The sequence below is a fragment of the Natrix helvetica genome (genome assembly GCF_964273705.1).
Source record: "Natrix helvetica genome assembly, contig: HAP1_SCAFFOLD_168, whole genome shotgun sequence".
NCBI lineage: Eukaryota > Metazoa > Chordata > Lepidosauria > Squamata > Natricidae > Natrix > Natrix helvetica.
In genome coordinates, this window is record NW_028113604.1 from 8,302 (window position 1) to 35,416 (window position 27,115).

At 44.6% G+C, this 27,115-nt stretch overlaps 1 protein-coding gene across 1 annotated transcript; it reads right to left on the reverse strand.

The window, feature by feature from the left end:
* Positions 1 to 791: 791 nt before the first annotated feature.
* On the reverse strand, positions 792 to 26,885 carry LOC309382318 (uncharacterized protein; the record flags this gene model as incomplete). Its single annotated transcript, XM_081971828.1, has 6 exons — positions 792 to 927; positions 1,225 to 1,351; positions 1,935 to 2,147; positions 17,184 to 17,472; positions 17,913 to 18,093; positions 26,768 to 26,885. Coding segments are annotated over 6 exons (1,064 nt in total), but the record flags the coding sequence as incomplete, so codon positions are not given.
* Between the last annotated feature and the right edge of the window lie 230 nt (positions 26,886 to 27,115).

Here is a 27,115-nt window from a genome sequence, read left to right on the forward strand (position 1 = left end):
ATCATGGTGTTTTTTCTCATGTTTTTACATTTGTTCTGGCTGTGAGATGCTCCTTTGTGTTCAGGTCTGGTCTCAGAAGGATAATGTAGCACTTGGGGATGAAGATGCAGACCAGCAGACCAGCACTGGAGGCCAGGATGGAGAAGACCTGAACAGCCACCATGTATTTCCCTTTGGTGCTCAGGTAGGTGGGCACAAAAGTCACCCAGACACTGCAGAAGACCAGCATGCTGAAGGTGATCAGCTTGGCTTCGTTGAAGGCCCCAGGCAGATTCCTGGCCAGGAAAGCCACCGTGAAGCAGATGGCAGCCAGGAAGCCCATGTAGCTGAGGGTGACGTAGAACATGACACCAGCCCCTTCGTTGCATTGTAGGATGATCTCTCCATGCTGGGAGTTGAGGTCAGAGTCAGGGAAGGGGGGAGAAACTCCCAGCCAGATGGAGCAGATGATAACTTGGATAGCAGAAGAAGAAAGGATGATGGAGTTGGCCAAGCTCTTCCCCAACCATCTCTTCACTTGGTTTCCTGGTTTTGTGGCCAGGAAAGCCAGCACCACCGTGATGGTTTTGGCCAAGAGAGAAGAAATAGCAACTGAGAAGATGATGCTGAAGACCGTTTGTCGGAGAAGGCAGGTGGCTTTCCTTGGTTGACCAATGAAGAGAAGAGGAGACAAGAAGCAAAGCAGGAGGGAGACCAGGAGGATGTAGGAGAGGTCCCGGTTGTTGGCTTTGACAAGGGGAGTTTCTCTGTATTTAGTGAAGATGATTAAAACAAGGCCTGTAGTTAGGAACAAGAGTAGGGCAAAAGAGACCAGGATGATGCCCAGATGTTCTTCATAAGACAGGAAGGCTATAACTTTGGGGATACATTGGATTCTGTCCTCATTTGGATATTTGTCATCCGGACACTTGGTGCATTTCCCTGCATCTAAGAAAAAAAACCATATTCCCTTACTATTCTCTCCTTTTACCTTTCAGGAAATACCTTATTTGGACAACAAGTGATACCAGGAGATATTGTCTACAACACATTTATTAGTACCTCTAGTGAGAGACGGTAAGAAGTATAAGACTTTTTTTAAAAATCAATTTTTGTTTAATCGTCTATGACAGTGAGAGAAGAATTGGGACCCAAATAATTTCCTGTGTGATGTTCAGTACCAAACTTTATTATTTCATGTATGTAATGAATCAGTTCCACTTCCTTTCCTCCAGTCTCACCCACCTTCCTGAGTGGAGAAGGTCCCCTCCGGACAAGGAATGCAGTCGTAGCAGCAAATTGGCTCTCCTTCTCGAGCCCTCATGACAAATCCAGGATGACAACTTTCCATACATTTGGACTGAGGCAGGGACTGAGCAGAAAATCAAGGAATGCCAAAGAAAAGATGTTAAGACTCTCCGTCCATGGAAAATGGAGGTAGAAATGGATGGAGACAAGTAGCCTCTGGTCTTCACTGAGGTAAATATGAAATCTCTGACTACTTCTAAACAGATGCAGGAGGTAGAACAACTGGCAGATTCTTCATTAATTCCTCCCTTTTGCTTTTGGAATTTAACATTGCAATAAGGTACTTTTCTACTTAATAATCTAGAGGGATGATATTGGAAAAAAGATTTAAGTATGATGATATATTCATCTTAAAACTGAGAATAAAGTTTACTATAAAAAATTTAGGAAACTTTTATTCCATTAGATTTTTTAAAGATAGAATAAAATTGTGATGAAGAAAGAAACCTCTGACCAGTACGATCTTGAAAGGTTTCCATAAAACATGGCAAAGACCCTTCACTTAGGTCCTATCTGTTGAAAAACTTCCATTAGATGACACCAACTAGCATGGAAGGTCAACCACTCTGGAGACTATAAGCTTTGCCCACTTGAAATGGGACCTCAGGCTTTGGAAAATAGACAAAACACAGCAAAATGTCTCCTACCTTATTGAGCAACTCTAGCCCTGAAAGAGCATCTTGATTGATAGAAAGTCTCTGTCTTCTAAAATACGCCAGAATTTCTCTCCTTGGACTCTCCTTGGGGAGAACCAAGAAGCTGTCAATGGTCAGATCTGCTGTTATCTCTCCATTTTGGTCCAAGTACAGTTTAAACTCAGAAATATTCCAAAATTCATTCTTCTCCAGAAAGGGATGAAACTAGAATGGGAACATCCAGGAATATGAAAAACAGAAAACTTTGTTTCTTATCCCACATTGAATCTTTCTTCTGCAATTGTCTCATCTCCAAATATGGTTAAATAGGATACAAATACTGCCATAATCTTCATAAGTGAAGGAGAAAGTCTGAGAAAAATTTATCAAACTACAGAGAAAATATAATAGACATAGTTGGTCAATTATATGGAACATTTTAGAGCAGATAACAAATTAAATTAACAGAGAAAAAAAGATTATTCATAAACTCTTTGAAAACAACAGATTGATTCCCAGAAATCATGGGTTGATCAAGAAGAAATCTGTCAGGCTAATCTTCTCCCTTGTAATCCTGATGGAAAACACCTCCAGATCAGAGGTGGGTTCCTACCTGTTTGGACCAGTTCGGCTGAAACGGTAGTAACCTGGTGGCCTGGGTGGCTGGAACCAGCAGCAACCCAGCCTGGCCACGCCACTGAACCGGTTCTCTCGGCCATATTGTTTTTGGCTTCTGTGCATGCGTAGAGCAACCGGCAGTAGCGGTATCCAGAACCGACCCCTGGCTCAATCCCACTTAGGAACCTCAGTTTACTCGTTTGCCCCATTGGCCTTTCCCCCTGCCTCTCCTGGCCAATGTTGCTCACGAGTAAACTGCAGCTAGGATCTCCCGCGTGTTGCACACCCAAAAACGGCATGGAGGCATGGGCGAAAGCTGGGAGGGGGATGCAACACACGGGGTGGGACCTGGCCAGCCCTGCTGTTGCAGTAGCTGCCTGGGTGAGCCACTCCCCACCTCCCCAGACCAGGCCCTCAGCTCGTGTCAGACTGAGGCCGCAGTCGCCACCTGCTCCTTTGTCCACCCAGCCAGCGGGAGCCACAGCAGTGCCGGTCATGGCTGAGAGCTTTCTTTGCCAGCTGGCAGCTGAAAAGTTCTCCCTCTTAAAAGCCTCCAGTGATGGAGCTTTCGGATCCAAGCGCACTTTAACCAACCAACCAACCAACCAACCAAACAATCAACCAACCAACCAACCAACCGGGGCTTAGTTTGGAAACAAAAGAAAAAAGAACGGCTGAGTGGCTGTGCCCAGGCGTGGGGGATGTTGGGGGGAGGCTGGGGGGGAGGCTGGGGGGGAGTCAGAGGATAGGGGCTCTCTGAGCAAGTGCTGGACAAGAAGGCGGTGGATGACCTCGCTTTCCAGTCGCCGGTGAGTGGCTGCGTCCAACCGGGGGATCAGAGGGGGCAGCTGAGTGAGCGCTGGGCAAGCAGGCAGGAGGGAGACCTCGGAGGCTCATTGTCAACCCAGCTTTGCGCCCAGTTGGCTCCGGTTGCATAACCATCGGTTGGTTTAACGGTCGGGCATGGGGAGTTGGGGGAAGCCGCTTGGCAGGAGCGGTTTGGCTCAGTTGTTCACCGGGCGGCAAAGCGGAGCGACTCAAAAAGGATGAAGGAGATCTTCGGTGGAGCCGGTCGAGGGAGCAACCCCTGGCTTATTGAGTCTTATTGAGTTGATGGGCCTTGCCTTGGGGTGGGGGGTGGGCCCAAATTGCACCCCACTGCAGGTGTCTCTCAGCCGTTGTGTGCAGGGAAAAACCTTGCACAGTAAAGAAAACCTTCTCGTGAGGGTGAGGTAATTAACAATTTCTCGAACTCTTGGGAAGTTTTTCTTTACTGTGCAAGGTTTTTCCCTGCACACAATGGCTGAGAGATGCTCACAATGAGGTGCAATTTGGATGTGGCGGGTGGGGCAGGGGATGGGCTGGGCCAGGCCACAAGATGCACATCTTACTGGAGACTGGCAGCTCCGGATCTTGTGGCTTTTGGGGGTTTTTTGTTTAAAAAAATGCCTCTGCAGAGGAGCTGAAAACCTCTGAGGTTGCTTTGGGAGAGGGAAGATGGACAGGATCCCCAACCCCCCCTCCCTGGGTGCCTGCAGCCTTGGAGGAACTCTGGGCCCTTCCACAGTAAAGAAAGTCTTCTGGCGAGTGAGAAGTTGTTCATTGCCTTTGTTGTGCAAGGGCCGGGAGTTGCTGCAGGCTCCGAGGCTGCAGGCACCCAGGGAGGGGGGAATGCTGCCCATCTGCCTGCCCCCTCCAGAAGCAACCTGCGGTTTTTTGGGACGGGGATCCCCAGAGCACCCTGGGAAAGGACTTTGGCAATCGGCCTGCCACTAAAAGCAAACAATGAGGCGAGGCGCAGAGCTGGTTGGAAGAGGGAGGGAGGGAGAGAGAGAGAGAGAGAGAGAGAAAGAGAGAGAGAGAGAATGTAATGGCCAGTTTCATCCAAATGAATTTTTGTTTCAGGTGGATCTTCTAGCTTTGGAAGAACGAAAGGAAGAGATACAAAGAGAAAGAAAGAAAGAAAGAAAGAGGGTGAAAGGGAGAGAAAGAAAAAGAAGGGAGAAACAAGAAAGAAAAGAAAAAAGAAATAAAAGGGAAAGAAAGAAATAAAGAAAGAAAGAAAGAAAGAAGGAAAGAAAGAAAGAAAGAAAGAAAGAAAGAAAGAAAGAAAGAAAGAAAGAAAGAAAGAAAGAAAGAAAGCGGGCGGGAGGGAAAAGAAAGTGAATAAGATATAGATGGGTGGATGGATGTACATATACATACACGGAGGGAAGGAGGGGAGAAAAAAGAAGAGAGTAAGGAAGGTTCCAGAAGACTCTTTGAAACAGCACAGCAATCTAGGATTGGAAGGGATCTCGGAGGTCATCTAGTGAAACCTCCTGCTCCAGCTGGAGGCCTGATATCCTCTGGATTATTTTGGTGCCTCTAAGAGAGAGGAAAATTGCCAGAAAAGGGAAGGAGTTTACTAGGACAAGGCTGCCATGCAGAGGAAGGCAGAGATAGACTTTGACTTATGACAATTGAGCCCAACATTTTTGTTGCTAAGCAAGAGCATTGTTAAGTGAATTTTGCCAGTGTAATGTTCTAATGTGCAGAAGTTAAAGTTAAATGTGTGGCAGAAAGTGGACTCTGGGGGTGTTTAAACGCAGTAAGTGAGGTTGAAGGTTTACAGTTTTAGAAGAGCTGTGTGTGTGTGTGTGTGTGTTTGTGTGTGTACATACACATACAGTATATATAGCAGATTATGTATCTTTTTGTGTGCCTATACACACACTAAACTATGTAATGTGTATGTACACATATGGCATATATACATAGGATTAAATTGTGTATTTTGGATATTCATTAGTAGTAAATAAATAGACAGGGAAATTGTATCTTGTTGATGCAAGGAGAGGCCAGGCAAGGTACCCCTTGTCATGAGTGATGTCACGTTGGCCATGCCCACCCAATCACATGACCACTAAGCCACACCCACCCAGTCACATGACCACCAAGCCATGCCCACAGAACCGGTAGTAAAACTTTTTTAATGCCACCACTGGATAGAACCCTCTTCCAATAACTGAGTCATGTTACACACGAGTGTAAGATCAGCTCACTCTTATTCCAGAGTGTCAGACATGGAAAAAGTGAATTCAGTTACAAGAGAGGAGATTTTAGCTGAATGAGAGAGAAAAATATCATAAAAGAATGAGTTGTTTTTTAGAGCTGAGCCAGTAAAGCAGAGAAGTTCAGTCTCCTCTTCATGGATCGTCTGAGAGCAAAGACTGAGCAGCCATCAGTCAGAGAAGCTTGAACTGGGATTCCTGCAGAGAGGAGGGGGTTGGGCTAGATGGTCTCAGGGTCTCCTCCTAATTTATAAAGGTTGTCATGCCACAACATGTACCATATTTTTCGGAGTATAAGATGCACCAGAGTATAAGACGCACCAAGGTTTTGAACAGGCAATTTTTTTAAAAAAAGTAGATAGGTAGATAGAGGGAGAGAAAGAGAGAAATACAGTAGGTAAGTAGGGAGGTATTGAGGTAGATAAAGGTTTAAAGAGAGAGAGAAATGGAGAGAGATATAGAGATAGAGAAATACAGTAGGTAGGTAGGTATATATATAGAGAGAGGGTAGGTATTTATTATTTATTTATTTATTTTATTCAATTTATAAGTCGCTCCCTCTCCACGAAGGACTCGGGGCGGCGTACAATTAAATATATAAACATATGGCATGGAGGAGGTATATACATAAAACATTTTTACAATTCATAAATAAAATAGCCATAAAGTTAAAAAAACAGTACAATAAAATTAAAACAATTAAAATACCCGAAATTTACCATTTAAAATTGCCAGGGGGATTAGAGAATATAGTTCTAATTTAAGCCAGGCCGGCTAGTTGGAACAGGTGGGTCTTGAGTTTCTTGCGGAAGGAGCGGAGATCGGTAGTTGTCCTAATGTCGGGGGGGAGGTCATTCCAGAGGGCTGGGCCCATCACAGAGAAGGCCCTTCCCCTAGGCGTCGTCCGCTGGCACTGCTTAGTGGACGGCACCCAGAGGAGTCCCTCTCTGTGAGAGCGAATTGGTCGCAGGGATGTATGGGGCTGGATGCGATCCCGCAGGTAACTAGGTCAGAGGGATAGAGAGAGAGAAATAAAAAGAGAGACAGAGAAATACAGTAGGTAGGTAGGGGGGGAGAGAGTAGTTAGGTAGGGAGGTAGGGAGATAGATAAAGAGATAGAGAGAGAAATAGAGAAAGATAGAGAGATAGAGAAATACAGTAGGTAGGGAGGGATAGAGAGAGAGAAATAAAAAGAGAGAAAAGAGAGAAATACAGTAGGTAGATAGGGATAGAGAGAGGGGGGGGAAGGTTTTTTTTTTTAAAAAGAGAGAGAGAGAAATACAGTAGGGAGGGAGGGAGGGAGAAAGAGAGAGTAGGTAGATAGGTAGATGATTTCAGGTGTATTTATACATGTGCTGGAGAAGGAAATCGCTGACAATCTGCAGCACCTAAGACTTTGTTTCTGCTGGCAAAGCACTTGATCAATGAAATTCTCATCAACCAGTTAAAGAGCTTTCCAAGAGGGAAAAAAAGTTTTTATACTCTGCAAACCTCCACAAAACAGCCTGTTTTCGTGAAAATGCCCCCCCCCCTTTTAAAAAAAGTCATGAATAGCCTTGGTGGGACTTGCAGAGTGCTCCTTGGTGTGGGGGGCAAAAATGAGCAAAAAATGGCCCGTTTTTTGTCAAAAAATTGCATGCATAGCCTTATGGAGGCTTATAGAGTGCTGCTGGGAGTTGGGGGGGCACAAATGGTCCATTTTCTGCTCATTACAGCCCTCCCCAGCCCCCAGGAGCACTCTGAAAGCCTCCATAAGGCTATACACGGCCATTTTGGTGAAGGGGGCACGGCTTCAGGAGGCAAAAAATGCTGTATTCGATGTATAAGATGCACCCAGAATTTCAGCCTCTTTTTTGAGGTGCGTCTAATATTCCGAAAAATCCGGTAACTGTTGTGCTGTTGTTGCTCTAGCCCCCACACCTAGTGGCCGGGGGCAGATAAGCCTCACTATAAGGTCTGAAGCCAGACTCCATTTTCTGTCAGTCTTTGGAGAAGACGGAAGCAGCCGTTGTGACCGAGACCCCTGGTCATCCGGAGACACCTCCGTCTCTCACACGGAGCATCGCTGGAGAGGTTCCAGCTGCTTCTTTGCTGGCTGTTAGTTACTGCTGCCTATCTCGTCTTTCTATTTGATTTCCACCATTTGCATCTCCTCAGTTTCACCTGCTCTCTTCTCCCAATAAAGCATCCAGATCCACGCCAGGCTCCCTTTCATTGGAGGAGAATAGGGGGGCTTAGCTGCCTCTCCAGCTGCACACAGACCCACCTGCAATGGGGATGGAAGGAAGGTGGAATTCCACCAGGCTAATCACAAACCCACAAATACAGGTATTTATTGTAAAAAGAATACAGCATTTTCCAATTAGCAGTGCTAAATATAAAAATGCCATGGTATCTACTCTTTGGAACCATTAATTCCCTGAATAATGAAATTGGCCAGATCTGTTGAGATGGTTCCCTTCCTTCTCCTCTGGATTTCTCCTCCAAAGGATCTAAGATTAAGGGATCCATATTGGAACCTCCATACCTGCCATGGCTGCAGCCTTGGAGACCCCAAGATCTTTTCTCCCTCCTTCCTTCCCTTCCTCGATCTTGAGGAATATGCAGCATTAAGGGCCTGGGCCAGAGTCTTCATGAGACTATAATAGTGGTAGTAATTTGGGGCCCTTTTTCTGTCCCTTTTCTCCTGGGACTCCAGTGGGGCTTTCTGGGTGCATCTTCTGCGGCCTTTGACAGAAAAGACATTCTTTGAAAGAGAACAATGAAAATAATGATCTTGAAACTTTCCTTCCACAAAGAAATAGGGTTCAAAGGCATCATCCATTGGCCTTACTTTTGGCAGAAAACCAAAGTGCCAAAGACTATGGATGTATTTGAGAAGTCTGCGCTTGTTTATTGGATGCCCTCCAAAACTTGTGAGGATCCAGACTTTCCCCTCAATGGGTCCTGGGAGACGCATAAGTGTTTCATGGAAAGGAAGAACTCTGGCAGAAAGGGAATCATATTCCATGAAGTGAACAAAGACATTGACTTGTCTCCACTTAGAGAGGGAATCCCTAAGAGCTGCTGTATGTCCATTCTTTGAGAACAGTTGTGATATAACCACACAAATTCCATTCCTGACAAGCAAAGGAGGGAAAATCCTCATGAAATTCTCTCCCTTTTCTGTGTCTGAAGCAAAGAGGCCAATCAGGGTCCATCTGAAGTGGAGGAGCAGCTGGAAAATTGCTGGGTAGTGGAATCCTTCTTTGGGGACCATCTGGTGGAAAAAGGGGAATCGACTTTTATCACTCAGAGACTCTGAAGCTGTTACATAATTGATCTGGAAAAGGAATTGAAAGGATTAGAGCCGTGATGGGGAACCTGTGGCATGCAGAGCGTCCTCTCCCGGCACGCCAGCCACCCCAGCCCAGCTCCACTAGCATCCACATGCAGGCGCCCCTCCTGCCGGCCAGCTGGTTTTCGGGCCTTTGTGGAGGGCCAGGGCGGGGGACGCGTGAGTATGCATGGGGAGGGGGCGCTCACATTGCGCAGGAAACTCTCGCGGGCTGGAAGTGAGTGTGAATGGCCCTCCCCCCCCAGTGCTTCCTGGCTCAGTTGGAGGCTTCCTTCAGCCTTCAAACAGTTGCAGAGTTTTGGGTTTTTTTTTGTTTTTGCTTCCAGGTTGGTGCAGGAATAATAATAATAATAATAATAATAATAATAATAATAATAATAATAATAATAATAATAATAATAATAATAATAATAATAATAATAATAATAATAATAATTTATTTCTTAGCCGCACCCTCTCCCGAAGGACTCGGGGCGGCGTACAATAAAACACATAAAAACAATAAGGACAATACACACACAGAATAAATGAACACGTGTACATGGAGGAGGTATGAAGATAAGAAAAGACAATTAAAACATAGTTTAAAATCCCCTTATAAAAGTCTAAAAGTCACAAAAATTAAAAAACCCGTCAGGAGCAGTGTGAACGAACTATGGTTGAGCCAGGCCAGCTACTTGAAATAGGTGCGTCTTGAGCTTTATCCGGAAGGCGCGGAGGTCAGAGGTAGTCCTAATATCCGGGGGAAGGTCATTCCACAGGGCTGGGCCCGCAACAGAGAAGGCTCTACTCCTAGACGCCGCCCCCCGACATTGTCTGGTGGACAGCACCTGGAGGAGTCCCTCTCTGTGCGAGCGAATTGGTCGCAGGGATGTATGGGGCAGGATACGATCCCGCAAGTAGCTAGGTCCTGAGCCATGGAGCGCTTTAAAGATCGTTATCAAGACCTTGAAACGCACCCGGTAGGAGGCTTTCCAGGGACAAAATGGGGTGCAGAAAGCACAGGGTTTTTTTTTTCTCCTTCTCCATTTTGGCCCTGGAAAGCCTCCTGCACCAACCTGGAAGCAAAACCCCCAAAAAAAGCCCTGCAACTGTTTGAAGGCTGAAGGAAGCCTCCAACTGAGCCAGGAAGCACTGGAGAGCCAGGCCATTCACACTCACTTCCAGCCCACCAGAGTTTTCTGCCCCAGGGCAGAAATGAGAACCTGTCCTGTGGAGCCCACTGCTCTTGGGCGGAGGAGGAGGACGACGACACAAAGAAGAAGAGGAGGAGAATGGCGAGGCTTTGCAGGAACCGGCAGGGAGCAGGTCAGGTGGGGCTGGCTGGCTGGCTGGGGAGGGGGCAATCCTGGTACTTAGGTGGCAGCAGCCTTCATGCCCCAACTGTGCTGGGGAGGAAATAAGAGGCCCTGCTTGAATGGGGATGGAAGTACACACACACCCTGCCTCCCTGCTCAGGTGTTGGTCACACCAGGTTGGGTGCCCTGGCTGAAGCACGCTTTCTCTGACATACACAAACAGACACACACACAGACAGACAGACAGACACACACAGACACTTAGATTACTCTCTTACCCTCCCTGTCTCTGTCTGGCCCCATTTGCATGCTCAGCTGTCGCCCACACCATTGGCAGCAGTTTGGGTGCCTTGGCTGAAGTATGCTTTCTCTGCCAAACACACTTGGATTGCCTGTCTCTGACTGGCAATCCATTTGCTGCTCCTTGAGACAAAGAAGCCTCATTAAGTAGCTAAGTGGAAAGTAGTTGGGGGCAGGGGAGGAGCAGGAGACCTGCAGGTAACCATTTTCCCTACCTACCCACCCACCCACCCCCGAGAACCACCCACCCACCCCCGAGAACCACCCACCCACCCCCGAGATTGAAAGTTTCTGGATCCCTAACTCTGCAAAAGAAGATGGATGCCTGAATCTGCACAATATTATAGCACCCAGGAGTGTCCATTCTCGGCACAAAAAGCATTTCCCAGCCAACTGTCCTCTCCCTTCTTCAAAGGCAAAGAAGCCGAGAAACAAGAGAGGAGACAGAGGTTTGGAAAGTAAGTGAGTCCTTGTTGCAGGAAGGGAGGGAGAATCAGGAGGTATCTCAGTGGGTTGGGGAGGCCTTGAGGGTCTCTTCTATCACTAGGACCCCCATGGCCTTCCCCACCCTGAGATACAATGCAATAGCAGAGTTGGAAGGGACCTTGGAGGTCTTCTAATCCAACCCCCTGCCCAGGCAGGAAACCCTATACCATTTCAGGCAAATGGCTATCCAACAACTTCTTAAAGACTTCCAGTGTTGGGGCATTCACAGCTTCTGGAGGCAAGCTGTTCCACTGATTAATTGTTCTGTCAGGAAGTTTCTCCTCAGTTGTAAGTTGCTTCTCTCCTTGATTAGTTTCCACCCATTGCTTCTTGTTCTACCCTCAGGTGCCTTGGAAAATAGTTTGACTCCCTCTTCTTTGTGGCAACCCCTGAGATATTGGAACACTGCTATCATGTCTCCCCTAGTCCTTCTTTCTATTAAACTAGAAATACCCAGTTCCTGCAACCGTTCTTCATATGTTTTAGTCTCCAGTCCCCTAATCATCATTGTTGCTCTTCTCTGCACTCTTTCTAGAGTCTCCACATCTTTTTTCCATCGTGGCGACCAAAACTGAAAGCAATATTCCAAGTGTGGCCTTAACAAGGCATTATAAAATGGTATTAACACTTCACGTGATCTTGATTCTATCCCTCTGTTGATGCAGCCTAGAACTGTGTTGGCTTTTTTGGCAGCTGCTGCACACTGCTGGCTCATATTTAAATGATTGTCCACTAGGACTCCAAGATCCCTTTCACAGTTAGTACTGTTGAGCAAGGTACCACCTATACTGTACCTGTGCATTTCTTTTTTGTTGCCTAAATGTAGAACCTTACACTTTTCACCATTGAATTTCATTTTATTAGATAGTGCCCAATGTTCAAGTTTGTCAAGATCCTTCTGTATCATTAGCCTATCTTCTGGAGTGTTGGCTATTCCTGCCAGCTTGGTGTCATCTGCAAATTTGATGAGTTCCCCATTTATTCCCTCATCCAAATCATTGGTGAAGATGTTGAAGAGCACTGGGCCCAAAACAGAGCCTTGGGGTACTCCACTACATGCCTCCCTCCATGTAGATGCAGTTCCATTGAGGACTACACGTTGAGTGCAGTTGGTCAGCCAGTTACGAATCCATCTGGTGGTAGTCATGGCCAAATTGGTATCCTTGAATTCTGAGCTCTTAGGAAAGTATCCCCTCCTTATGGGTTGCAAACAGCTGTTTCCAGTGGGGAAAAAAGGACAAAGCAATTGGGGAAATAGTTTCCTTTGCTATATTTCCAGTCTGAATTAGACCATGGCAGGGTCCCTACAGAAGAGTTTTTTCAAGGATCATTATGTATTCATAGAAAAGCAACTAACTTAGCTCTGCACTTAAATGCTGTTGTACATAAAAAACAAAGGAGCTCTGATCAACTACCAGAGCCATCATTTTGACACTTTTGCTGTCCTGTAGTCTGTCCCAATGAAATGCAAGCATGGAATAAACTGAGCCTGGTTTGTTCTCGGTCTTTTCAGTGGCCACAAACTACTAGCAAAAGTGGCATTTGATCACAAGGCAAGGAATGTTTCCCCTTTTGCATTGGAGCATCCAAGAAGGGACAGGAAAGACCAAAAAAAAGATGGAAAGTGGAGAAGAGAGCAAGGAAGCAAAAAGAAGGAAAGAGGGGAAGAAAGAATGAAGAGGGAAGGAAAAAGAAGGGAAGGAAGGAGATTATAAGGAGAGAGAGTGAGGGTGTGAGGTAAATCCTGCCTTAGCACTTGATCACAAACAGCCCTGTTGCCTTTTACCATCTCCTTGTCCCATCCTCCTGACCTCTCCTGGTGGTCTCCATCCTATCATTGAGTATGCTTTGGTTACAAAGCTAGGTCTCGTAAGGAGAGAGAGTGGGCCTCCCTCTGACCCACATACTTTGACCTCCTGCACACACCATGGGCAATCAAGGAGAGTGAGCGCTGCAGCAGTGGGAGCTGGCCATGCCCACCATGCCCTCCGAAGTCAACCACAATGGGGCCCTCATTGAAATTGAGTTTGACACCCCTGGACTAACAGATGACCTGAGTGCTGCATGTGTTGCTCTCAAACTTACAAAGTATGAGTCAAGGTTAGAAAAATTATCAGCTTGCATTCAACAGCAAAGGTCACATTAATCAAAAGCATGCCAAATGCAAACGTTTACCTTTCAATAAAAAAGTTTGTATCATTGAAAGCGCTATTATTGGGGGAGGGGGCTGTTTTCAGAGAAAAGACATTAATTATGTATGAATTGTTTTTCTAAACTAAAACCTCATTATTCAGGTTAAATTGCCGTGTTGGCATTCCGAGATAAATAAGTGGGTTTTGGGTTGCAGTTTGGGCATTTGGTCTCTAAAAGGTTTGCCATCACTGCATTAGAGCATACACAGAGTGTAACCTAATTCAGCTTTTGTTAAATTGCTGTTGAGAGAAGCTCCATTGTAACCTAACGTGCCAACTACATAGATAAAACTTCTAGGCAAATTGCCAAGCTTAACCTAGCAAAGTAACTTCTTGTGAAAAGTGGAATATGGAACCTGCCAAGTAGCCTTGCTTGTACCTTAAAATGTGTGTTCAGCATTCCCTAACAAAGCTATGAGTTATACTCCAAAAATGTATTTCTTTTCCCTTCTACAGTCTATGGTTTTCAGAGCGGTGACAAAAATCATGAAATTTGTGTGATATCAAATTATGTTTCTATAGCAATAGCATTCTGTGCAAGCTATAAAATGTTTGGAAAAGTTTTTGGCACATGCCTGTTTTTCTTTTTCTGCCTGCTCTGTTAAAGTGGGAGACAAAAAGGTCATCCAGTCTTTTGCTTTCTGCAGAAATGAAAGCTGATAATCCATAGCTTCGTCTTCAGAGTTTCACTGGATTTATCAGATTCTGAGCTGCATTCAAAAACCTTGCACAATGAAGAATGCTGTGTTATATTTGGGGTCAGATCAAGTGCAAAATATTAGATTTTAATAAATCCAATCTTGTTCTCATGAAAGCATTAGAATCATTTGTTAATTAGAAATTGTTTAAAATATTAAAGACAGAATATTAGCAAGATTGTATTATAAAAGTGGAAAATAATAAATAAATTAAAAAACTATAAACAATGTAAGTCATATTACTGTATCTCACCCCTACAATTTATTGCAATTAGATTAACATGTGGAAATGCCAACTGAAGTATTCTATTCCAATAAACGGCCTACTATAATTTTGAGGATTGCTGCACATTTTAATGCTTCTATGGCCCAGATTCTTTGTGCAGGAATCTTTTAACTTCTTCTCCAGTTGTACAAGAAACAGGGAGACCTCAGTTCCTAATACAATTTGTCAGTAATACAATCTAAAATGGGTCTTTAATTGAAATTTTGTCTGTTCTAACAGCCACAATTTTCAGAGTCTGTCAGTTTCCATAGATTAAATTTAATGCCAATATCCATATTTTCTGATTTTAGACAAAGCAGAAATTGTGTAAATTCCCAAATCAGCTCTGAGGGGCAGCAGCTGGAGTCCTTTTGTCCACCCCAAGGTTCTCCTCGGAGGCTGTGATTGGGTTGGTTCTGCTGGTGGTTTCTCTCTGAAGCCCCAAATATCAGATTGATGTAAGAACATGGGGGAAACCTTGGCCTCATATACTTCAATAATTGGGGCTGAGGAAGCTGGAGAGCTATGAGGTTTTCTTTTAAGCACCACTTTCACTCATGTCTTTGATCTAACTGAGCTCCTTTGATGATGAGGGAGCCAAGATTCAGTCTCAGAGAAAACAACCCCAGGTAAGGAAAGGTCTTACTTGCTCTATTGGCTGACCATCTATCGTTAGGATGTCATTTCTCAAACACCATAACTTTTGAACTTGATTCATTAATTATCTGATAATTATTATGAGAAAAGAACCCAAGTCTTCCTCACAGGGTATATAATCCAATGTGTAATTATGATAATATCACAGTGTAAATCAACATGTTCCAATAGGTATTTAGCATACTAAACGTGTACCTATAACAGAACTTATAACAAAATAAAAGGGTTGGAAAGGATCTTTGAAGTCTTCTAGTCCAGCCCTCTGCTCAAGAAGGAGACCCTATACCAGGGGTCCTCAAACTACGTCCCACGGGCTGGATACAGGCCACTGAAGCCATTAATCCAGCCCACGTGGGACCATAAGGCTGCCCTGCCCAAATCACCCCGCCCACTTGCCAGACCCCACCCACCGGCTGAGTGCAGGCCTTCCCTTCGCAAGCCCCATGGACTGAAACTGCAAAGTAAGACCAAAGCTTTTGGCCGGCACAGTACTTCTGGGGGCTGGGGAGGCCAAAATTGGGATGCATGGAGGCCCCAGGAGGGGAAATGGTGCCCTCTGCTTCAGATTTTTAGCTTGGGCTGAGTGGAACCCTAAGCCATGCCTGTTGCTCCTCTGGGTTTCTTGTGTGCATGTGAGCATGACGATCAGCTGGCCTTTGTGTGCATCGCAGTGCCAGGAACTGGAAGAGCTGGTCTTCCAGTTTCCACGATCACTTGGATGCCATCTAGCTGATCGTGGCATATGTGCGAGCCAGAAACCGGAAGAGGAGCTGCCTGGTGCACATATGTGCAGTGGCATGCACACAGGGCAATTCTCTTCCAGATTGCATCCCTGACAAGAGCATTCAGTGCCGAAAAGGTTCTCCATCCATGTACTATTCCAAGGGTGGTTTTACCAAGGCATTATAAAGCGGTACCAGTATTTCACGTGATTTTGATTCTATCCTTCTGTCGATGCAGCCTAGGATTCCAATGGCTTTTTTTGGCTGCTGCCACACATTGTTGGCTCACATTTGAGAGATTGTCCTCTAAGATTCCAAGATCCCTCTCACCGTTACTACTATTGAGCCAGGTTTCGCCTAATGTGTACCTGTACATTTGGTATTTCTAGCCTCAGTGTAAGACTTTATTTTTCTCTACACTGACTTTCATTTTGTTAGATAGGCCCGGGGTTCAAGTCTATCAGGATCCATCTGGATCTTGAGCCTATCTTCTGGGCTGTTGGCTATTCCTGGTAGTTTAGTGTCATCTGTAAAGTTCCCCATCTATCCCTCATCCAAACCATTGATGAAGATGTTAAAGAGTACTGGGCCTAAAATGGAACCTTGGGGTCCCCCACTGCTTGTTTCCCTCATGTAGATGTAGTTCCACTGAGGACCACAGTCTGAGTCCATCTGGGGCTGGTGCTGTCTATCCCATAAATTTTTAGTTTACCAAGAAGTAGATGGTGGTTTACTTTCTAAAATCCAAGTACTTTATAATATGTGCACTGCATTTCGCTGGTTCACTAATTTAACCATTTTTGAGAAAGAATGAAATAACATTTATTTATGATCTGTTTTGGGATCCTTTATTACTTGAAGTAAATTGTCAATATGAAGAGAGAATAACAAGGTTTCAAATATGCATCCTTCCCTTTCTCCTTGGTAAGTATCAGTCCTTCTTCTCATTGCTCCATTGAGCCCAAACCTCCCTCTCAAACAAGGACCTGGAGAACGAGCCAGGAATGCATTTTTCTTAAGTTTAACTAAAAGGATCATGGCATACATTTTACCCACAATATCTGCTAATCTATTTGGCCTATAATTGCTAGACTCCTTTTTATTCCACTTTTTAGATAGATAAAATGCTACTATTGCCAACTTCAATCTGAGTGGATAGGGCTCGCATTATTTATATGTGAAAAAAAATGTGTCAATAGAGGCCCCAACAACCAGGGATGTTTTTTGATGAGTCAAATAGTTGGTAGAATGTCTTTTCCAGGGAATGTATTGCTTGCATTTCAGGCCTTTTATGATTAATCTCAATATGAACATAAAGGGGTAAAATATTGACATTTTTGCTAATATAGAGAAAAGCAGCTCTTGCATCCAATACAATACAATACAATAGTAGAGTTGGAAGGGACCTTGGAGGTCTTCTAGTCCAACCCCCTGCCTAGGCAGGAAACCCTATACCGTTTCAGACAAATAGCTATCCAACATCTTCTTAAAGACTTCCAGTGTTGGGGCATTCACAACTTCTGGAGGCAAGCTGTTCCAGATGCTACTATCCCATGGAGAAGACATGATTGCATTATTGCTCACCCACCACCACCCACTACTCACTTTACCAGATGGAGAAAAACACACACATACCTGTGGGACTTTGTAGGTGCCTCCTAATGTTGACATCTGGATGGAGATGTCCCTGTCAGCTGCATCAAGAAAAACCATGAGGTTGTCCTTCCTTCCACAGCCATAGTTGGGGACATTGGCTTCTCCAGTGGAGAGAATGTCCAGCAAGGCATCAGAAGTCCGGATGGTGCTCAAGTAGTTGTCATGGACATTGTAGCCAAGTGTGAGATTGTGCAGGAGCTGGGAATTCTTGTTGACTATTTCAATGTTGAAAATGAATAGTAAGCCGTTTGAAAAACCATCAACATTCCTATTGTAAAAAAGAGTGTTATTATAATCAACAGCAACAACAAATACTGTTTTTAATGTATAATCCTCCAGAAGCCTACTGAACCTTCAGCCAACATTGATCCAAAAGCAATGATCAGTTACACAAATATGGGAATTGGCAGAGGTACAGCAACTACAATTGGTTCAACCACTACCTTAAATACAATTCATTATTCAAGTGATAAATTAAGGATTGAAGTGAGAGAGAAAAATAATCTGGAGTCCTTTCACCTTTTTTTCAGACCCCTTTTTGAGTCTCTTTCACAAAATCAGACAAAAGAGAGAAGCCGTGGAAATCAAAACCATTCAGGAAATTAGACATAATCTCCAATATAGGAATAAATGAAAAATTAAAAAAACAGAAAAGAAGGAAAGTGTTAGAATGGAGGGGGTGCAACTCCATCACCCTGAATGACTTACAAATCATTGAACACAAACTGAAGAGAAGGAGCCACATTGAAAAGCAAGTTTACATGCAATTTTTCCTCTCCACTGATGACTATACCGATGAGATGGTCTCCTGGGCTGTAAAAGCTCTGTGGTTGTTTTCCATCCTGGTTCTCCAAACTCTGTGGGCATTTCATTCTCAGCTTCCCAGAACCTGGATGAAACAAAAGCAGCATCAGAAGCAGAAGCAGGAGGTCCATTGTTCATGGGGCGAATCAATGAATCCCTTTTCTTTTTCTAAAGAAGTATTAGAAGAATCAAAGGATTTTCACAAGGTGGAATATGATCCAGTTGCTTTTTCTCAACACAGAGAAACACTCAGCTTCACCTGGAAAGAAGAGAGACAGACATTCAAGAGCACAGACCTTGCCTGTCCCTAAACTCCATATTTCTCTGCCCAAAGTCTCCTCTGGAGGATTCCGCCAAAGAGCAGAGCTGAAACTTTTATCATAATTCTCCCTCTCAGGAGGAATCCCTGGATAATTCAACCAGTTCTTGGACTCAAAGGTTTTTGGGAAATTCTCTGGAGGGAAATGAAAGGGAAATAATCCTCATGTGATTCATAATAACAGGGGAAGAGATTAGATTAAATCCGTCATCTAGAATTGAGAGGTTTGGGAGCTCCATGCTTGAAACTGGCCCCAGAGGGAATACATGGTACCTGTGGCTGAAGATAAAAAGAAATGTGACATTTGTTGGCATCATGGTTAGAGAGAAAACCCCGGGAGACAGTTAATGTCCCAGCATGCCACAGATCTGAAGTAGCTGCCTGCTGAGTCTATGCCAACATTTGCTGTATTTTGAAAGTCAATGCCCAATGGCGCCCCTACAAAAGGGCTGATACAATAGTGTGGCCAGACTTCAAGAATAAAATCAACTTTAATGAAAAAGTAGTTAGCAGAACTTTGCCCAGTTGAAAAAAATTCACACCCACAAATAAACACACTGAGAGGCAGAAGTCAGAAGAAACCAAATGAAAAGAGATGGAGAAATTAGGGCTGCCCCTCACCCCAAGGGAGGAATTGATGGTCAGTGAATCCTGGGAGATGCATTGTTGGGTGTGGAATTCTGGGGGTTGAAGTCCATTCATCTTAACGTTTGAAAAACATGGATGCAGACCAACAACTCTCCACACGTGACCTCCATTTTGGAAAATAACAAACACACCTGAAGAGACCATCAGTCATTGGCCAGGTTGCATAAGGCAGAAACCATGGATTTTTATGGCCATCAGATGTGAAACATGCCACAATTAGCTGGACTGACATATAACCTCAAGATCCTGATCGTGGTTTGAAAGCTATCCTGGTTGGTTCTTAGAAGTCTCTCAGCCAGGAATGGTGAACCTTTTCTGCATTGAGTGCCAAAAAGGTGCAGAAACGTCGCAAGCCTGCTCATTGCGTGTGGGTGTGCTTGTTGTGAATCCGAACTTCCGGATTCTGGGGCACATGTATGTCCAAAGATCAGCTGGCTGGTTCACATGCGCACCCTGGTTTTCGGCACTGCCAGGTGCGTGAAGTACAACTGATTGTCGCACACACATGCATGCCAGAGACCTGGAAAATGAACAGGCAAGGCCGCACGTGTCGTGTGACATGGTTACACATGACACTTAGGGCATGCGTGCCATAGGTTCACCATCATGGTCCTGTACTAATCCTAAACTCGACATGATTTTAAAACTCCTTGTGCCTGATAGTCAAATCTGCCTTGGTTCACCTTCCCAATAAGCAATCGAGTTGGAAGATCACTTAGAAGCCATTTATGAGGGTGCCCTGATAAAGTGGGATCTTCCTATGAAAAGGGAGAACACAGAGATCCCTCTTACATTCCTTTTTATAGTTGGCACAGCAAAGAAAAATGAAAGAGGAAAGTTGATTGGACAGGATAAAAGCAACCTTTGCATAGGAAATCAGTTACATGTACTCAAACGTGTTACATATTTGCGTCCCATAATGTCACACGTTCATTAAATTGAGGTCTGACATCAGAAGGGGCATAAATTGTAAGGAATACAGTTGCTTATAGTTCAAGAAAGAGATAAAGCAGACCCTGATTTGTGTGAACAAACTTTTTTCTTATCCGGAGCTAGTCTCCAGCCAGTTTATCTTCCCAGGTTAGCAATGTTGACGGCTATTCCTACATTCCAGTCTGTAATGAGCCTGAACATCATTGTAAGAGAGAGAAAATAAGTCAAATTAAAATACAATCTAACTATGTTGGTTAACAAGTTACAAAATCCATGCCCTGTGCCCCTCTGCCTGAAGTGAAACTTCGTTTCCCATCTGTTGTGGAAAGGAGAATGGTGGGATGAGAGCTGACTAGGAGTCAGGAAGGGCCTTTCAGCCACGTTGCTGTGTAAGGAGGAAGAAAGTTACATAGCGAATAGGAAGTTTTATTTCTTCCCCTTTACAGTGCGGGTGTTGTCTTTTAATTAAGCAGCGGATGGAGTCTCTTCCCTTCACCCTGTGTTGTTTTCATGCAGGACTCTGAGGTCTTTTCTGCTTCCTCAGTTCCTGGAGTAAGCAGAGGGCTGAGAGGCTGCAGCTGAGATCCTGGAGGTGCCCACAGAATGGGAGATGGCACAGCCTGAATTCTTGCCACATCTACCTAGAGGCCCATGTAGGAGGGCACGGTGGCCCCTCTTAGGGTTGTGTGGGTGTTATTTGGTGGGATGGGACCCCTCTGACCTCCCCATCTCCCAGGCCTTGAGTGAACCCCCACAAAAGACCTCCAAGTTGTAGGAAGGCCCCATTGGGACTCCCGGTTTATGTGGGCCTGTGGTTGAGGGATTGTGTTCCTTTCCTGGAGGGGGACATTGATGTGTCCACCTTGGCCCAGGAGGGGGAACTGGGGGAGGGGAGAGGGGAAGGGAGGGGAGGGGAGAGGAAGCTCCATCCTTGGGAATGAGCTGATTCCCTCAAAAGAACCAGTCATCAACCAGACCCTTTGAGCCCTTTCCCAGGTGGCCAGCTGGACCAGCCCAGGTGCCCCTTGGAGGGAGTTATGGACTTTAATGAAAAATGATGGCTGTTAAGATAAAATCAAATTAAATGACACAGTAATATAAAATATTAAATCTTATGGTGGGGAATAAACTGAAAAAAGCTCCCATAGTTTACTTTATTGTCATTGCATCTCGTACAACAAAATTAAATGCCATCTTCAGTGTACACCATACATAAGAAAACTATTAGAATAAAACAAAAACACACATCCTTCACATTCTATACAATTGAATTGAAAACCCCTGATACTGCATTAATATTGCACTAGAGGCTAGAATTCAACAGTTACTGTTCTGGGATAGAAGCTGTTTTTTCAGCCTATTTGTCCTTGCTTTTATTGTCCTGTACCACCTGCCAGACGGTAATAGTTCAAAAAAAAGGATGCCCAGGATGAGATAGATCTTTAAGGATGTTTTGACCTTTCTTGAGGCAGCGAGAGCTATAAAGTTCTTCCAAAGAGGGGAGAGGACAACCAATGACCCTCTGGGCAATGACGTTGACCCTCTGGAGTGCTGTCCTATCTGCCACTGTGCAATTGGCAAATCAAACACAGATGCAGTAAGTTAAAATACTCTCTATAGTGCAGCAGTAGAAGGTCAACAGCAGTTTTCCATTCAGCTGTTGTTTCCTGAGACGTCTCAAATAGCATAATCTCTGCTGGGCCCTTTTGACCAGGGATGCAATTTTAGTGCCCCAGGTCAGGTCCTCTTTTATGACAAAACCCAGAAACTTAAAACTGGCCACTTGCTCCACTCGGTCTCCATTGATAAGCAAGGGCTGGATGTCTGATCAATTCCTTCTGTAGTCCACTATAAGCTCCTGGGTCTTATTGCTGTTAAGGGCTAAGTTATTGTCTCCATACCACGAAAGCAACCGTTCCACCTCATCTCAATAGGCAGACTCACCCCCCCCCCCCCCCCGGAGATGTCCCACCACTGTTGTATCATCTGCAAGTTTAGTAATAGTATTACTGGTGTGAGTGGAAATGCAGTCATGCACATAAAGAGTATAGAGCAGTGATGGTGAACCTATGGCACGCGGAGCCATTTGTCAGGGCACGAGAGGCGCTGCCCTGTCAGCTGGCCAGCGCTCATGTGCGCGCTGGCCAGCTGAGTTCACTCTTTATAAAGCCATTTTTCGCCCTCCCCAGGCTCCAGAGTCTTTATAGGAGCCTGGGGAGGGCGAAAAGAGCCTCCCCCGCTCCCCCCAGAGGCCTCCGGAGGCTTCATGAGCTTCCTTGATGCCTTCAGAACGCTTAAAACGACCCTCCGAGCAAACTGGAAGTGACTATCCGCCCGATTACAATGGAAGGGGGTTGGCCACAATCCAAGGCCACTAGGGGCAGACCAGAGGTCGTTAGAAGGTGATTACATATCCCAACTCTGAATAACCTTCCTATATGTTTGCACACTTCTGAGTTCCCGGGCCCAATTTCCATGCACATTATGGACACCTGCAAATCGAATCCTCTGGGGTCATCACATGGCTGGGGCCATCTCTCTTCTCAATATGCTGGGTCTAACCTAAGTACTTTGTTAGTTTCACTGTCCACCCTCCCTATTGGTTCACTGAGAGCAATTCTATGGCTAGGACCCATTCCCCTAAGTTTTCAATATACACGTCACCATATCCCAACTGTAGTTTACATTCTAATACCATAATTAATAATATAAATCTTGGCTCCATTCTTTAGCCTTGTGTAAAGGATCAGCTTCCGGAGTGATCCAGCAGGGCGTCTTCGACACTGTGCGCAGGGAACCTATTGCTGGTAAGGTTCAGCAGAGTGTCCTTTCAGGCGCAAACAAGAAAATCTACTACAGTTTTTCTTCTTCTTTTCTACTGCTACTGAAAGGCAAAGTCACTTGCGCTTAAGCCGGAGCACCAAGGGTTTGTCAGTGGATTGTGTTTCCCACTGGACTGGGTCACTTTGAGCTGCTCCTTTCAATCTGGTCCAATGGAGCCACGATTTGGATTCCAGAGTTTTTACTGCCAAGGGAGAACACATGACTACAGTATATGGCCCTTTCCATTTAGCTTTTAGAGGTTCAGTTTTCCAATGCTTTACCCATACTCTGTCCCCTGGCTTAAAGGGATGGCATTTGGTGGCAAGTAAAGGGGGTGTTTGTTCTCCTACATATTTCTTTATGACCTCTAGTTGTGTATTCAACCCCTGCAATTGTTTGATTAATTCCCTATTACCTATTTCCCCCTTAGGGGATAATTCCGGAATATATAGGAACTGGTGTTTCAGAACAGTATTCCCTAATTGACATATCGTGGGCTTAAGAATTGTTCTCCCTAAAAACCCTTCCTGAGACCCCTTGGATTTGAATTTGTCTGCCCGTTGGCAGTGCAATTGGCTTATTCACCAGTGAACGGCTAGTCCCTGTATCTAAAAGGAAGGTTGTTTCTGTATTCCCCACCTGTATCTTAACCAAGGGCTTAGGACCCGTTGGCAGTGCAATTGGCTTATTCACCACTGAACGGCTAGTCCCTGTATCTAAAAGGAAGGTTGTTTCTGTATTCCCCACCTGTATCTTAACCAAGGGCTTAGGGGGTGGGTCCTCTGAGCCCTCTCCCCTTCAGTCAGACCAATTCATCTCCGCTAATCCTATCATCTCTCCTGCCTCCTGCGGTAGCATTCCTCTTCTGTCTGTCTCATATCATCCCCTTCCTCTGAATCCATGTCCTCTAAATCCTTGTCCCCTAGAGCTGGGGGGAGGCAATGCCCTGCCTATTCCCCTGAACGTCCCACAATTCTGGGATCCCAAATGCCATGGGCATTCCCGTTGCCAATGTCCCTCTTCTTTACAGAGAGCACATTGATTGGATCCAAGTGTGACCCCTCCTATGGCTGCCACTAAAGGTTCCACTTTTTTTTTTCATGGAAAGGCATTGAGAGAGACAGCAGAAGGATTCCTTCAGTGGCTGCCAGAGAGCTTTCAACCATGAAGGTCTAGCAACCAGGGCACAATTTCTGGAAAGAAATTTACAGTATCCAATTTTCCATGCCAATTAATATCAGATATCACTTTCTGTGAGCTTCCAGACAGGTTTCAAGAAAGCAGAAGTCCCAAAATTCTTCACAGCCATGCTTTTCCTTTAAGTTACAGGCTGCCCATTTCGAAGGGATGGTTCTTGAACCTGCCCTAGCTCTTATTTTAGTGAGGCCAAATTGAGATTAGCTAGTGTGCAATCCAGGCTGTTTAGTTTTTTAAAAAAATTACACACAATGAGCACCACTACTGTTCGTTCTCTCTCTCTCTCTCTCTCTCTCTCTCTCTCTCTCTCGTCAGTGAGGCTTGGTAGAGTCTGTCCCATGCTTGGCTAAGTTTTTTCCTCATGTCAGGTTTTATCAGGATGCAATCGCCAGCAGCCAATTGGAGAGTTATGGTTTGAGCTAGCAATCCTTTGTTTCTGAGGTAAAAAAAAGAGAGGCCAAGAATACAGTTCTTTATAGACATATCTTTAGTCTCATGTTGTGGAATCTCACCCATTCTGTCCAAGTGTGGAAATCCAAACATTATTTCAGAAGGCAGACAATGTAAATTTCATGGAACATGACATTCCCACTGCCTCTATGATTGAAACACTTTTGCAGTAAGATGAGTAAATTTCCAAAAGGGACAACAACTTGTGTTGCAAACAAACAAACAAACAAAATATCATAGGGTAGAGCACCTTGACTCATAAGCATTTAAAAATGCACTCAGGCGTAAAAGAGGGAGGGAAGAACAGCTTTTTTAAAAATTGCAATTAAAAAAAGAGGTACTTTGAGTCAACACTCCAAAATATCAGATTCCATTCAGATGGAAGCAAATTCTCATTAAGTATTAAAAATGTAAGCAAAATATCTCAAAATCATTTCTTTTAATAGGTTTAATTAAGCATTTTAAATCTCAAAAATTTCCAGAAGAAAAAAAATCAAAATTGTATTCAGAGAAGGCAAAGAAATGTAACTGCATAACTTTTATATGCAGATGAAAGATCACAACAGTGAAAGGTAAAGGTGCAGGAGCAGATCACCCATTTACTTTAAATTTCTCAGAAGAGAGAGAGAAAAAAATGGTTAAAGTGAGCAGAAAAACCCGCAGCAGCCTTTAATGATCCAAAAGGAAGGAGGGAAAGGAGGAGGGGATGCAGAGAGGCATTCACAAGTATCATTGGGGGCATCTCATACACACACTCATGGTAAAAATGAGCAGACACTTACACTCCCCCCCTTCCTGCTTCCCTCCAAAGAATGACCCAGAAGGAAGAGGGGGAGGGGAAACATTCACGTAGGCAATCACAGGTCTCTGGATCCCTTCACTTATCACTCCCTGGGGCATCGGGGACATATACTCACATTCATACTGCAATCAGATCTTCATGCTTGCTCATGCTAACCAATCATAATAAGTATTTCAGGAAGCTTTTTTTCACAAGCCACCAAGCTTCATTTTCTTTTAATAGAGGATCTCACCCTCACTTCAGTTTTGGAAAAGATAACACACATGCACACACACACATACCATTAAACAACCTTACAACTTACGGTTTCTTTATATGAAAGGGAATCAAATTACATTCATACCAACTTTTACCATCAAATACTCACATTTGCACTGCAATCAGACTGCTTGTGTAAATTAATTTCACATACAAATATCCCATTTTATTCTTTCTTCATGCAAAGCAATTATTACAATTATTTCAGGGAGCTGTACATAAGCCAATGAGCTCCATTTCCTATTATTAAAGGATCTCAACTTCCCTCCAGGTCTGGAAATGATTACACACACACACACTCACACACATACTTGCACAAATACCATGGAACAACACTTTCAGGCCTGGAGGAGGTCCTGTCCCTTTAAATCTTCAATTTTCTTTTATTGGGAAAGCATGGGAAAACTCAGAGAGCAGTTTAAATCCTAACTACGCTCCCCTTCCCCTTTTTTGGGCCCAACAAACTGAGCAAAGGCAATTTCTACCAGTTTACTCTTTTCTTTCTTTGAACAATTTAAAATTCTTGTCTTTTTTGGATTGGAGACATTTTAGTTACAATTACCTTGAGGGTGCACAAAGACTTAGACACACATTTACACAAGGACAAGGAGAAAATAAGAGAGGGGGGAGAAAAGTCTCAGGTTTGCACATCCTAGTCATTCCCAGCACATATTTGTTAAATTAGGGAAGGCACAAATCTTAACAAACAAACCACATGGTTGCATAGAAGACAGAGAAAGAGACAGACAAGAGAAAAAAAAAGAAACCCCAATATTTTCCCTTTTCTTTTAAGTACCTTTATTTAGCCAAATTAGTTCTCCTGTATTATCTTTCAGCAAAGCCCATTTCTCTACATATCTGTTTTGCTTTCCTTTTTTTTTTCATTCCAGCCAGGACGGGCATCTGCTTTTCATCCCAGGCCCCCAACAGCTCCCCTAGGAGGGTTTCCGTGGCCGCCCATGAGCTACCACTTCCCATGATCCCGCTCAGATGTGGGGCTCACTTCGTCCTAGCCGGGCTTGCCGCTTCGTATTCCCTACTTCAAATTTGCGTCCTTAGAGGATCTTTTTGCGCCCTTTTAAAATTCTTCAACATACACTGGAGAGGTGTCCTTGGGACACTCCCTCCCCCACCCATGTTCTAAAAACTCTACCACTGACCTGTGGTGTAGGACACTCGACGGCCACTCAACAGGAACTGCAGTGATTTAACCTCTCACACAACCTAACATGGACTTCTTTAGGATCAACGTCCCGAGTGCAGGGCGGTGATCAGGCACCCTCTTCTACTCTCAAATGGAGCAGGTACACAACTCTATATTATACTTGCCTGCCGGCAGGTTTTCCTCCCCCTCTTGTCCTGGCCAGGATTCGTTCAGATTCTCTCCTTTCCCTTCACACAAAGGATCCTTGGATTGACTGGAGGTGCCCTTGGCGGCAGAAGGCATCCTTTCCCCATTCCTCCGAAGCAAAAGAGCCTCGTGGCGCCTGAGGTACTCGGGGCTCGGATTCCTTCGCTGCCGTGGGGTCCTAGTTGTCCAGAGCAAAAGATCGCCTGGCAGTCCCTTTGTGTGTCACCAGAAATGTTGCAGAAATAAGACCAAACCAGCTCTTTGTCGAAGGGAAAAGTTTATTGTGCAAGGTTCAGCAGCGATAGCTCAAGCAGAATCTGAACCCC